This window comes from Pimephales promelas, chromosome 3, assembly GCF_988280905.1.
Source record: "Pimephales promelas chromosome 3, fPimPro1.hap1.1, whole genome shotgun sequence".
NCBI lineage: Eukaryota > Metazoa > Chordata > Actinopteri > Cypriniformes > Leuciscidae > Pimephales > Pimephales promelas.
This window is the reverse complement of record NC_142771.1, coordinates 40,655,024-40,670,351: the sequence shown is the minus strand read 5'-3', so window position 1 is coordinate 40,670,351 and position 15,328 is coordinate 40,655,024. Positions and strand designations below refer to the sequence as shown.

General features: G+C 36.7%; 2 protein-coding genes across 3 annotated transcripts in view; both read right to left on the bottom strand.

Annotated features, from left to right (window-relative positions):
- Positions 1-13,412, bottom strand: part of usp36 (ubiquitin specific peptidase 36) — a 39,942-nt gene extending 26,530 nt beyond the window's left edge. For both annotated transcript variants that reach the window (XM_039667179.2, XM_039667180.2), the window contains exons 1-6: positions 13,253-13,412; positions 5,370-5,631; positions 2,647-2,868; positions 652-762; positions 340-442; positions 191-258 (exon numbers count right to left, since the gene is read on the bottom strand). In XM_039667179.2, the coding sequence (XP_039523113.2) occupies positions 191-258; positions 340-442; positions 652-762; positions 2,647-2,868; positions 5,370-5,622 (757 nt within the window). In that variant the 5' untranslated portion in view covers positions 5,623-5,631; positions 13,253-13,412. The remainder of the gene's footprint in view (positions 1-190; positions 259-339; positions 443-651; positions 763-2,646; positions 2,869-5,369; positions 5,632-13,252) is intronic.
- A 1,664-nt stretch (positions 13,413-15,076) lies between these two features.
- Positions 15,077-15,328, bottom strand: part of LOC120476213 (metalloproteinase inhibitor 2) — a 10,454-nt gene continuing 10,202 nt past the window's right edge. Inside the window, exon 5 of the mRNA XM_039667182.2 lies at positions 15,077-15,328. This exon is cut by the window's right edge and continues 622 nt beyond it. The gene's annotated coding sequence lies outside the window, so the exon portion shown is untranslated.

The window sequence follows — 15,328 nt, the reverse complement described above, 5'->3', positions numbered from 1 at the left end:
AGACCATCTATTCACCCATCCATCAATAAGAATGGGTGATGCAGCTCAAATATCTCAATTATGTCCTCATGCATTCGTATTATTGTTGATTTTTCTTATGATATCAATAGCATTTCCTCAATTTTTATCTATAACCAGCAAAAAACCAGGTCATGGTTAGCCTCTTAAACCATGTGGTGTTTGTGCTCACCTCTTGACCTCAAATAACCCCCAAAGATCTGGTGGACCAGCGTGGTGGCCTGTGTCTGTCTGTCCAGCCTGTGAACAAAAGGGCTCGTCACTCCTCCGGAAAAGCAAAGCAAACTCAATGTGTTTCACTCACAAACTCTGTGCTCTTACTTGGGATATCCGTTCAAACACGCTTTCTGCATGGCATCAATGGTGTAACGCAGGAACTCGTGAGCATCCTCTTGGCTCCCAAATCGAAAATGGCGAGCAATTTCTGAAGGATTCAAAAATATATATAATCAGGTTGTGTCAGAGGATAATTAACTAAAGGGAGCAAGAAAAGAAATCAACAGTATCTGGGGAAACGCTTTCATGACTCAACACTTAGTCATCAGCAGCCCTTCCCGTAATGTGCAAGTCATCTCTTATAAAGGCCATTTGGAAATGTTGCATGCTTGTTTGAACAAATGTGGATAATCTTACTTTTCAGATCTCGGATGAACGATACAGGTTTGATGGCATTGCCCGTGTTGGCAAAGGCTTGGATGATGTGGTTCTGCATTACGCAAATCATGCAAAATCCAGATTGGTGACCTGGAGGAGTCAAAAGAGGGATTTTACATCAGCAATCAGTGAATTCCAGACGGGACACATCCTATGGGACAAACCAGCTATCGCAACAATGTTAGCATATTAATTTCAAACTAAATATACTGTAAACCAGTGGAACGCTTCTAAGAGGGGTGGCTTCAAAATAGACAAAACAAGCTTTAAAATAAGCTGAAAATTACAACTTTTTTATTTCAACGCCCGTCTTTTTAACACTGTCAACATATGATAGCTAGCTATACATCCAGTTCAATGGCACAGACATGGTAACTAGAGCCCGACCGATAAAGGATTTTTGAAGGCCGATACAAATATTTTTGGGTTTTAAAATCCGATATATCACCGATTTATTATTTTTTTATTAAATATTGTTGGATTTCACACACGTGTAAAAGAAAAGCTAACTTTTCTGCACAAGATACGTTTGTTATTTTTTCTCTATGTCTAAATGTTCACTCCTCGCAAGTATAACTTACATTTTACAATGCAGGGACTGTAACTAGAGATATGCTAGTTATAAATACAGCAATCATTACTTTATTTAGGCAGAAAAAGTTCATTGTGGTTTCCAAGCTCATTAATATTTTATACACACAGTCAACTTCGCGAATACAGGAAGAAGCCATCTTTGAAAAATAGTCTCTACCAGTCGATCTACGAACGCCGATCCAAGTGCGCTGGTGAGATGTGAATAAGGTGATAAGGTGAGCGCGAACAGTAGTCTACATGTACATATTGAAGAGAAGTAAACAGTTTGTGTTTCTTCTGGAAACAACGGACCATATGAGATTCTCCACAGTTCAGCGCACTTGGATCGGCGTTCGTAGATCGACTGGTAGAGACTATTTTTCAAAGATGGCTTCTTCCTGTATTTGCGAAGTTGACTGTGTATAAAATATCTTCTTATTAAACTGTATGGACACTGACAAAGTTCTCAATGCTTCGGTTTGAATGTAGGGACCCTTATTATGCTAGCGTGTTAGTGTGGGGCTATTTTGAGCCTTGTTAGTGGTAATAACAAGCGATTTTTATTTGTCATTACTAGGGTTGGGTATCGAGAATCGAGTATCGATATCGACTTTTCGTTTTTCCCGGAATCGTTCAAAAGTTAAAATTTCGATTCCTAGTTTTGATATTCACAGTCCGCCGAGAGGAAGAAGAAACCGCTGAACAACACCAATGAAGAAGCGTCTACCGGAAGTGTTGGTATAACCACGCGAGTCGAACATGAGTACCTTACGTCAGCGATCCAAAGTGTGGCTTCACTTTTCTAAAAATAACGAAATCTCGGCAAAATGCAAAATTTGTGACAAAAGGAGTATTTCTGACAGAAGGATTATTTCCTTCCGAAAGGCCGTTGGTTAGCAAGGTTAGCTAAACTTTTTTGACCCTGCCTCTTAAAAGAATCGGAATTGAGAATCGTTAGGAACCGGAATCGAAACAAGGAATCGGAATCAGAATCGTTCAAATTCAAACGATACCCAACCCTATTCATTACTCTATGCCCTATATACTAGCATTATACTAGCGTTATAGGCTAAACTGTTTTTAGAGATAAAACTATTTACATTCGGTAATCATGAAAACAAATCTCAGGTAATGGTTGACTAGGTAACAATGTGTAATTAGACCAAAGGTTCATTTTGCGCCAGAGTTGTCCTTTAACCCTCTTCACATGATGAGGGAAATCTGACGGCTCAAGCAACCCTAACCATGTCCCTCTAGGCGCTCCGTAGAACGCCCTATTCATTTTCAGTGCCTTTCCGAATTCAGGCTTCGGTCACATCCCTGGCAACTGTCACCCTGTCGAGCACTAATGTTCGCTACAGCGTTCTAGCGCGGCTTGAGCCGAGTGAAGCGTTCTCTCACAGGATCGGCTGTGCTCCTTCGAGAGCAGGTAGTTGGCCAGCGGGGGGGTGTAGGTGAGACACTGCACAGTGGAGTTGAGGAAGCAGGTGTTGCCCAGGTTGTGGAGTCCGGCTCCAACCCGATACACTCGCTCCCACTTCATGGACAGCTTGTTCCCCGGGAAGAGCATCTTCTGAGGAGCAGGGATCCCGTCGCTCTGGCCAACGCTCAGGCTCTCGGATACTGACGGAAAAGAGGAGACCAGTTTATTAGAGGAAAAACACCTTCACTTGTATTCTGAATCATATGAAGGTCAAATAGAGAACCACGCACATTTGGTGATATGATGTGAAATGCTAACCATGGTCACATTTACCAGTGTTTAGTGAATTTTCACTGGCAAAATGCAGTCATTTCAACGGTAAACCATGCTATAGCATGCATAGCAATAATAACTTGGTCTTACCAATCACACGAACTACAAGACATCAATTTAATATTTCTTTTAGAGGTCCTAAGCTCTGGAGTGAGTTAAGTCCATTGTTGCGATCAATTATTCAGCTTTTAAAAAGCATTTGAAGAGTTTACTATTGCTAGCTTGATGCATTTATGTAGTTTTTTCTAAGTATTGTTTGTTTGTATTTGAATTGTTTTCTATCGTTTTTTGTTTATTTTTATTTTCAATTTTTTGTTTTGTTTTGTGTGCTCTGTTTTTTTTCTTCTTTGATGCTTAGTCTGCATATTTCGTGAGTTAATAGGAGTAGGAGTGGAACTCTGCATAAGCCTAGTCTGGCTTCGTTCCCTCTTTGCATTGTTTTGTACTTGTATTAAACGTGCTAAACAAATAAACTAAACTAAATTATCCAACTTATAAATTATCAGGAATTTAACATGAGGGCAAAAGATTTCCCCATGCATATTTTGCATCGGGTTTAAGTTCGCAAACGATTTCGTTACGTTGACCAACTAAAAGCTGCTTGGATTTTAATTCGTTCTTTACCTTTTTCGCCCACGAAAACTTACAAATAATTAAGTGTGTTTAACCCTCAGGTGCTCTTCGTTTCGGAGTCACACTTGTTATCTTCCAGGTCAAAAGTGACCGGACACCTAAAAATTGAAACTTTCTCCATCCCAGTAAAACCAATGCAATTTATTTTTTTTTCTATAATATTTATTCTTTTTAATTTAGTATTTTGAAACAATTTAATTGAATTTATTAATATTTATGCAATATTTATGGTTTATTTTTGCCATGGAAAAATATATATATTTTTCTATATATATATTATTTTTTCCAAAAAAATATTAATGCAGTATTTTAGTTTAATATAGAGTCTAGGTCTTCAGAAAAAAATATTTTTTGAAGAAAATTAGCACCATCTGGTTACAGTATAGAGAAAAAGCGTAGAATCATGGTGTAATCACTAGATGGCATGTACAGCTCTCTATTGAGAGGCATGTGAATTCCCCAGCTGTTTATGAACACATTTTTTGTTGTTGGTGGATTTGTATTAATAGTTGAAACAATCTCAAAAACTATTTCTTATAAAAAAAAAAAAAGACAAAAAATTAATATTTAAACAATTTCCCATTCATTTCCTATGGGGTCATTTTAGTTCTTTGTGAGCTGTGCTTCATATATCACTACACTGTTGAGTAGATGGAGGACCTTTTTTGCCCACAAAAACTTACAAATAATTGAGTGTGTTTAAATGTGCAGTTCAAGCTACAGAAGGTTTTTTGTAGTCAAGCTACAATCTTCATCCGTCAGTCTAAGAATTACAAGGCAATGTGTAAATTAATATTTAAAGGGTTAAAAACATCAGTGCATCACCTCAGATAAAGTGCACGACTTCAAGGACAATTTTAGTCCAACTGACGTGCTGGACGAACGCAAAATTCAATTGTTTTATCAGGGTCAGTCTGATTTAGGGAAGTCTGGACTTCCCAATTTCAGACACACAAAAGTGAGTGTTATGTGAGATTTGGGAGAAAAAACAACGTACTAAACAAATCTGATAATTGTTTGTTTTTAACAAAAAGGCTATTTTTTGGAGAGAAAAAAAACTACATGGAAACTAAATATACTAGATTTAAAGGGATAGTTCACCAAAAAATATAATTACCACATGATTTACCGACCATGATCAAGCCATCCAAGGTGTAAATGAAGCTAGCTATTATAGCTAATAAAGGTTTAAATATGGATTTTTTTTGTACACAAACGCATCACTTCGCTTCAGAAGGCCTTTATTAACCCCCGGGGCCGTGTGGAGCACTTGATGATGGATTGATGCACTTTTATGGGCTTCAAATTTTGGCTTCTCATTCACTCCCAATATAAAGCTGGGAAGACCCAGGATTTTGTTTGTTTGTTTGTTTTTATATAACTCCAATTGTATTCGCCTGAAAGAATAAGGTCATGCGCACATAGAATGGCTTGAGGACGGGTAAATTATTATATTAATTTTCCCTTTTGGGTGAACTTTAAGATCCATTTTTGTTTAAAAACAATTACAACTACATTTGGAATAACTAGATTAAAACCCTTTCAAAAGTATAAACGGATTAAAGTGCAACTCAGAGAACACATATCAGAACAAAAATATTATAAGCCTGCCTAAAATCTAATTTCTTAATTGTTCATGTTAGCTACAAATCACTTTTGAAATAATAAATCGTCATTAACAATAATAGAAAACCCTGAGATGTGCTGAAACAGTGGGCCACAGGTCTGATCTTACTTTGCCTCTTAATCTGAGCCGGTTCAGACGGTCTCTGTGCCGCAGCCCCATCATTCTTGGGGTTCAGGATCACATATTTGGTTTTGAGGTTCTCCAGCTGGTAGCTGAAGCCTTTGCTGGCCGGCTCAAACTCGATCTTCTGCAGCAGCACTTTCTTGGCGGATGAAGCCAGCAACTTGTTGAGGTCGCCTTCATCGCTGGAGTCCTTGCGGCCCGGCTTCAGGGCCTCTTTGAGCTTGTCCACTATCGGCATTGTGTGTCACTGATGAGGAAAAACATTTAAAAAAATTCAGTATAATAATAAACCCAATGATTTTCCATTCCTCAAAGCAAGTATAAAGTTCATCCAGATCAACAAATCTGATTGGAAGTCATTCCAATAGATATCACAGGTTAAGGTTACCCTTATCTGGCAAAACATGAGCCTGTACATGCGATTAAACCAGTTAAGCTATCAGTAACACAACACGTCCTTTAGCCACAACTCACAAGGCTAAACAGAGCTTTCGCTTGCTTAGACAGCTAATAACACAAGGCTACATGAAATGCAACATCCAAACATTGTGTCTGAACTAAATCCCATAGGTGAACACGAGCCAGGATGTGGCAGGTGTCTCGTTACATAACAGCAAGAGCGCTGCTACTAGGCAGAAGTGCACACCCATCAGGACTGCCGAGACTGAACACAAGTCGACACCAAAACATAAAAGAAATCATATTCAGGATCGTTTTATTTAGTGCCATGTCAGCATCCAAGGCTATTTTTATGGCAAAATTTCAATTACAAAAATACAACAAAAACCAAACAAACAAAAAACAGCAAGTCAAATTATACAAGATTTTTAAAATTAACATTAATGGAAAACATTTTCAAGCATAATCTTCCTAAATAAGTCCTTAGGTGCGGTTGCAGGAAATCACATCAATAACACACAATAGCATTTTTAAATGCATATATCTCCAGGTTGGAATATTATAAAATTAAACGTTGTCTGTTGATATATATCGAAATCGTCTTCCTGTATATCTAAATAGGTTTAGATCTTCACAGTGACAGGTAACACTACACGTGCGAGAGATCACTTTCGACACTTGCGCAGACAGAAGCGCCCGCGCTCTCAGAGTACTTGGACGTGATTGTGATTAATAAAAGTAAAAACGATATAAATACTGTTTGTTTTCTCACACAAACCGCTCGTTTCGTGTCTTAGGCCATCAATGTGTACTTACATTTACGAGTCATTAAATCGTGTTTAATTTGGACTTCTCTGTGCATGCTCTTTGGTGAACCCCCTTAGCCTCCATTATATGACTGACAGACGAGAACGGTTTGACCTAAAAATATCAAAACTGAAAATACTGCAGAAACAAAGACACCTAAATCTTGGATACCCTTGAGGTAAGTGACCAGATGTGAGATCATATTCCAGCTAATGGACAGCCCATCTCCCAGTGACTTAACACAACAGCACTGGGACTCTCAACCATTACACCAACCAAGACTGTGATGACATCATGTGTTAAACACACATAATCGCATGGAGTATAGCAGCTGTAACAGCTCTTGCTCTTCTGGGAAGGCTTTCCACAAGATTGTGGAGTTTGTGTGGGAACACATTCATCCAGTAGAGCGTTTGTGATGTCAGGCGGTGATGACGGAAGAGAAAGCCTGGCTCACAATCTCAGTTCCAGGTCATCCCAAATGTGTCAGAGAGGGAGTAAAGCCTCTGTTTAGGCTATTAATGAATAAAGAAGAACTTTATTTTAAATTAATGTACATTTGAAATTGTCCTCTTTTGTGTGATATGTTACCATATTATCATGCTTAACACTGAGAATATTAATAATTATAATGTCAGATCAGATGCAGAGATCTAAATCAGAGATATCATAGGGTTTTTTAACAACCGACTCGGGTGACTCGAAGTCCACCAGATTAATGAATTTTTTATCTTTAAAATTTTGTGGGGAAACGCAGTATAAGATGGTCTATGAAAAATATAAATTGAATTATCTTATTATTAAAATGCATAATCAGGATTTTACCACCTCCACCTTGTTTTGAGCCAGGAAAAAACAATATATATATGTATAACCCGTTATTAAGTATATATTGTGAATTAATATTACTACCCAGGACTTAAAAGCATAGCTATACTGTAACAAGGACACCTTGAAATACAAGCGAAACCCATATAAATCACAAAGCATCTCTTTTATCCGGCTTTCAGCAGTTCTGCAGACGAAGCCTGAATAGATGCACAGAATGTGTGTGTATATTATCTGCAGTTCTGCTGCATTCGGGACACAGATGAGCAGTAAGGGCTGAGTTGTGTTGAGCACGTCTTACTCATCAGGTCCGGTGCTGACGTGCAGAGCAGAGCCGCACATGCATCAGCACAAGGGCAGGCTGACCTTCACGTGCACTCGCCCAAACACTGATGCATCCACACACACTCGCTCGCTCTCACGCTAATGAACGCTTACATATTCAACAGCACATCTTACAGCATGAATATAGATTATATTAATATCAGCCCTATTTAATCATTTTGTGCTCATGTCATTTCTCTGTGGAATTGAGTTTCCTTACCAAGATTTAACGCTAGAATGATTTAATTATTGACAAAATAGAATAATAAAATACAATATAACTCTTTAAAGGAAGACTAACATATCATAAATCGGTGCTTGGGCCCTAAAAACGGTCATATTTATTAGAGCCAGACCGATATTATCGGCCGATATTAGGCATTTTCCATAATATCGGTATCGGCAGTTATAATGGCCGATAAATGAATATTTAAAAAATAAAATAAAAACGGATGAAACTCGCTTTAATCATCATCTCTCCTTGGCCTGTTATATTGAAAATATATGTTTTACAATTTGCAGTATGATGTCATCTATTGCTAAATTATGGCTCATCATAGACTAGCTAACCACAAAGCTAGCTAATGCCACTATCATCCGTGGGAGACCGCTAACGTTAACATTAATGAGCTTGGAAACCACAATGAACTTTTTCTGCCTAAATAAAGTAATGATTACTGTATTTATAACTCGCATATCTCTAGTTACAGTCCTGGCATTGTAAAATGTAAGTTATACTTGCGAGGAGTGAACATTTAGACATAGAGAAAAAGTATCAAACGTATCTTGTGCAGAAAAGTTAGCTTTTCTTTTACACGTGTGTGAAATCCAACAATATTTCATTAAAAAAAAAAAAATATCGGCCGATATATCGGATTTTAAAACCCAAAAATATTTGTATCGGTATTGGCCTTCAAAATCCTTTATCGGTTGGGCTCTAATATTTATATACTATTATTAATTAATACACATACTGACATAAACTGTCCTTTCCAACAGTCGAGAGTTGGCCAATCTACACGCAATAAAGAGCTCCTTCATCACTGACAAACAACAGGAGACATTTGGATTCCTATGGACTGTAAATACAGCCTAAAAAAAAAGTAGGCTACATATCCATCTCTCTGTTTCCCGTCTCATATAGGATCCTGAACTGTGTTAATGAATCAAGCTTAAATTAAATGCTTTTTGCCCGATTACTTTATTAATTCAGCTCTGATTCGTCATGATGGCAAACGATCAGCTTGATTGCTAAATTATTGTCAAGACATTTCTCAAAGTCTCCATCGCCAGACGAGTATTTATCAGTAATATTTCACTGAGGGTTGAGCACCAGTTAAGTCGAACAACGCCCCACTTTAAACTCCTTTCATTCATTTTCTACTGGAAACAAAAACTCAATTGACACTTCACAAAAATGGCCCTTCACCCCTTAGTTACTGTTGCTACGTCCAACAAGCCATGGCGCTCTCAAGCAACACATCATGTTAAAAACACACTGACGGCGTCGACAGACAAGACGGAGAAGATTAATTTAAATAGGAAAAAAGTAAAGCTTTAAAATGGTAATATCTAAATTTCAAACATATTTTGTGCCTGTTTTAATGTGGCGTACAGACCGCTGTAGCGCTCCAGTTCAAGCGGCACGTGAACTAGGGATGCAAACGGTTAATTGATTATCAATTAATTGTCGACAAGAATTTACTAGATTAAATTAAATTAATTGTCGGCTAATTGAACATTGCCAACGTGAACGTTTCACACGAAAGAGCCGACAAAAACTTGAGGCGGCAAAAAAGAAACCAAACATGAGGCGGTTAAAACAGAGTGGAGTGGAGAAAAACGTGGAAAAAAACGTTAAAAAAGTGGAGTGCATCAATATTGAAAAATATATTATATGATAAAAGGCACTTATCAGTTAATCGTTAATCGATCGATAAGGTTAATCAACTAATAATTAATGAATTAATCGATAATTTGCATCCATAACGTGAACCGATGCTCATCATTACTAGATAAAGCACGAAACGAACATCAACGAACACCTGAAGGTATGTTGTTTCAACCGCGGAAAACAAACAATTTTTCAAGGTTAAGTCCACCATCTACTACCACTCTTCAGTCTGGTTTGTGTGTCGAACAAAATGCAGAATTCTGCGTTTTGATTGGTTAGATCTCCTGTCGATCACTGGTCAGTTTAGCCACATTGTCTTTAACACGATAAATTAAGAAACTACGACTGCCACGGTAAAACGACACATAAAAGAACAAACTATAGACTCGAGCAATTAGCATTGGACTCTCAAAAGCAACATTTATCCCATTAAAGCCCCTTTCACACTGAGATTACAGAAAATATGCTGATTATTTGGGATAGTTTGATTTTGGTTTATTCAGTGATTTTCTAAAATCTGTGCGTGCATTCACACAAATCCTGTAAAGCCACGTGAAGCAGGAAGTGACGTGTAGTGAACGCTTGCGTCAAAGAGTCGCGCGATTAGGCTACTACGTCATTGCGACGACAACAAACCCCATACGGCACTGAACCTGCGGAGGGGGGGTTTTCTGACAACAACAAATAAAAACGTTCCAGGACTGATCCCGGCAACGTTACCAGGTCCCATCAATCCCGAGATGTTTTCGCGTTCACACAGAAGGCACTCTAGCAATTACATGGCAACTTTCTGGGATCATCGCTCTGTGTGAAAGGGGCTTGAGAAAGTCTACATGGAAAGACAAGTTATGAAATGTTAAAAAATGCCAATTTAAATTGTATTCCTCAACATTATTGACACATCATAAGAGACTTATATCAAAATAAATTATTAATTTACTCCATACGTCAATGGTACAGTATCTGGTTACACTTTATTTTAAGGTGTCCTTGTTACATAGTTATAACAGTAAATTATGCATAATTACATGCAACTAACCCTCAACCAAACCCTGATCCTATAGTAAGTACATGTAGTTTATTATTATCATTACTCAGTATTTTAATATATAACTACACTAACAATTACACCTTAATAAAGTAAAACCCACTATTTTAAGGTGTCGTTACAGTGTAACTGTACATTAAATTTCTGTATTAGTAATATTAATAAACATATAGGGCTGTGATTAATCGCATCCAAAATAAAAGTTTGTGTTTACGTAATATGTGTGTGTAGTCTGTGTAATTATTTTGTATATATAAATACACACATGCATGTAGGCCTGAAAAATTTGCATGAATATACTTTATATACATTTATACATAATTAATATTAAATATTTGATATATTGAGAACACATTTTTCTTAAATATATACATGCATGTGTGTGTATTTATATACACAAAATAATTACACACTACGCACACATATATTATGTAAACACAAACTTTTATTTTGAATGCGATTAATCGTTTCACAGCCCTATAAACATCACACTTAGGGTTAGTATGGAGCAGGGTCGAAGCTATGGTGGGGCATTCGAGGGCTGTGCCCCCCCTAGCGCTCATTGATGCCCCTCCTACCACAGTTTCTAATACAATGCTAAATCATAAATCAGATGTAGGCTATACAATACCAAATGTCCAGCAATCTATTTGAATAGCACATTGTGTTTAATTTGTTGTCTAATTGGATGTAATGTGTTGGTGCCAAGAATTTTCACGTGAAGAAATACATGCATCCAATTCTATTTTTTATCGCAAGTGTTGTTGGTCCAGTGGTAGAAATTTAGACTGGCATGCATGAGATTGTGGTTTCGAGTCCACACTCGTTTAGATATTTTTTTTCCCCATCATTATAACCGATTATGTTTATCAGTGGTTGTCAAGCAGGGACATGTTTGAGTGCATTTTACTTGTACGAATAGAGATTTCGCCGCAACAGATCAAGCGCGCGTCCGTGTGAAGATGTTTATTGTGGCAGCGCGAGACACAAGAGAACACTTTATCAGCACCACAGATCGAGTCAACGAGCACTTTGATCACTTGATTTAAAAAACAACACATTTCAGCGTGCTATATCGCCTCTTATTTAACAAATGAATGCTCTGTAAACCGGATATTTATTTGTATTGGTACATCCGTGCCGCGAGATGTATAAAAGTGCTGGGACAACATCGACCCTGGCAAAACGTGGTGGGGAAATTCGCAAATAATAATTTTAAATAATAATTATAATAATAAAAGGAGTTTCGTTTTTTTTTTTTTTTTTTTTTTTTGCTTAAACGGCAGTGCCCCCCCCGCTGATGACCCAATGCCCCTCCAGTAGATCTGCTCTGGCGCCGACTCTGGTATGGAGCCTGCCGTCAAAATAAAATAAAACATTTAAAAATAATGGAGACTTTGTATCTCACAATTCTGACTTCTTTTTCTTCTTTTCTCCTGAGGAAACAAGACTGACTTTTTTTATTCTTTTAATTACGAGTTTTTACGAGCAATTTATATCACACAATTTTGACTGTTTTATAGCAATTGCTTGTTTATATCTGGTTTATATCATGTAATTCTGAGGGGAGAAAGGCAGGATGATGGGACAAAAAGTTGCTACATCTATTTCGTATTCTGTGGTATTCTGAAACATGCTTCCATATATTAGTTATACATAATTATGCATAATTTCCAGCAGTAATTACATGCAACAAGAACATAAAGCCTCGCTGAGGTAAAGTCTAAAGTGTAGCTTATCCGGCTAGAAGCACGTGTCCAATGAGGACTCATGTGGCCTTTAACTAGCACTACTAGCCTTTCTAAACCACTTTATGTGTCTAACTGGAATATTTTAGACAGTTTATTAAAATACACTTTCTCTGTTTTGGTTTATGAAGTCGTGAAACGTGTAATGTTGCGTCTCAACGCTTGGCTAAGACAGCAGTTTTGGCCATTACTACACGTGCAGCTGAGCTCTATGTAGACAGCATATGTTTTGTGACATGTAACGTTATATCATCTAACGTTACCATTACGCCGCACAATATCCATGAAACAATGTTTCATGTAGCTGGCGTTTATTAGAGACCATATTGATGGAGTTAAGAGGGATTCGGTCCATTGAAACATGTGATAATCAAGGACACCGTGATGACGGGCTTCTGAATCAACTCGGGTTGTTTACCACAAGACTACGCTATCAATGTCAACGTGGAGAATGTGTTTAGCGCGGCTCGCGTCAGAATACGCGCCGCAGTCGCTAGTCACCTAGAGCTGCTAGTCACACAAGCTAGTGAGCTAGTTTAGCATGAGCTTTAACGTAAACAGTGCGGTTTTCTTCGACGTTTCGGCACGTTTGTGTGTTTAACGCTGGGAAAATGTAGCGACAACAATCGCGGGGGGTTTACTGGCGATATAAACCGCTTTAACGTTACTTCCTGAACCGAGCCGCCTCACAAAGCGAACGTGGCGTTCAAACTGCTGCAATGTGCTGATACTAACCCTCACATAGGCGTTTTCTCAGGAACCAACAGTCATTGGTATATCATTTGTCTCCAAACGCATGCGAATAACATTAGATACGTACCCATCCGTGAACGATCGCGAATCGTTTGATCTGTTTTGATGTTTAGACTGTATTCCGCTACGAAGCCTTCATTTTGTTAGGTTCTCTCCCCCATGCTGCATTATGAAAGGGCGTGTGCTGGCGTGATTGACGTGACGGGGCGGCCAATCGGGTTTTAGATCGACCGTGACGACACTCTCCATTCATCGCTACAGTGCCCAATCAGAGTGCGTAAATCGATTGCTGTCTAACTTTTAACATGGATCCTTTCAATTCAGGAATTGCTCGGAAGGTTGCCTTCTGTCACTGTGTTGCCAGGGATTTTTAAACTGGAGTCTACAGGGGGCGCTAAAAAAAGAAAAAGACAAGGCTGACAATGTTATTATAAAATATATTATTTATAATAAATTAAATTAAATTCATTATATTAAATATTAATGTTAAATGTTTATTCAACATAACAATATGCTTATATAATATGTGCTTTTGTGTGTGTGTATGTATATATATATATATATATATATATATATATATATATATATATATATATATATATGTATATATAATTAATCAATTTAATAATAATATTGAATATATTTATATATTATGTAATATATATATATATATATATATATATATATATATATACTTGTCATTTAAATATATACAATATATATATTGATAAATATATACAAGGCACAAATTGAATGATTTTGAAATATTATTACATGTAAAAAATATGGACATTTTACTTAGTACGTTGTATATTGTACATCTAATTTGTAATTTCTTTTTTCTACTATGGTATGTAGACGTATAACGTATATATACGTATATGTATACGTATATATATATATATATATATATATAGCAAACGGCATGTTGCTTTTATAATTTCATTGTTCATGATTTAAATTCATTCTCGCATATAAATATTTTTAATAATTGCAGTTGCATTTATATATTTAATAAATTTAATAGTGTGTATTATCCCCCTCCTGTATCATTAGTAATAATCTATGGAAAGATAAAGAGCACAGGTATGGATTCTTAAAGATAATAAATCCGTAAATATGATGGCACAGGACTGGTGAACGAAATAAACTGATTAACTACAGCTTACACATTAACATGATGAATTACTATAATTTCTATATCGTATAACGTATCCTATATATAAGACCTGAAATGCTACATTTTAAGCTTTGAACAATTCTGATCTACTTTTGCATTTTTTTTTTAATTGTTGCCGAATAATCATGAATCTTTTTCTTATTTTCTACGTCGCAGTGGATAAACTGTGAAGTGTCATAAGTACAGGAAGACAACACAACAGTAGTGCCACTAGGGGTCGCAGTGCTCAGTGTAATCCTGTGTATATGTTACATAAATTATTGCCAGATATGCATGTTTCTATATGCACAGTACAGTATAGAGTTCACATCTTACTGACATTATACATCACTCACACACTAATGAACCCATTTTACCAATCAATGGCCTGATTACCAATACACTTATTCTGATTATTACCTATTCTGTTTTATTAATATTCATAGTATAGTATATATATATGTGGTCAAAACTGTGAAATGTGGGAATTATGCAATGACGAAATGTTAAACAAAATCCAAACCAAGTCATATTAACCTTTAAAAAAATAAAAATAGAAAAGTAAAAATTCTGAAGAACATGCCATCATAGAGAAAAAAAAAGATATGTATTATAATATATTTATATCTACCAGTCAAAGGTTTAGAAAGCCTTCCGCTTTATTGCTTGAAATTGTTTTTCGAGACAAATATAAATGCGTAGTGTCTGTGTTTGAGGAACTGAAAGTCAATGTTGTAATCAATTTCCTCTTTATTGGAGATCAACAATATTACAAAAAAAAACAACAACATTTGGGTTCTCAAAGTGCTTAAGAGAAACTTTTCTGCCTGTCATAAAAATATTTCAACACAAGAGGTAAAATTCACTTGATATATTAACATGCAACTGAATGTACAGTATGTCATGTCTGGGGTAACATTACACAGGAATGCCAGCATCACAATTCACACAAAAGAACAATACAGAACACCACATTATTTTTCA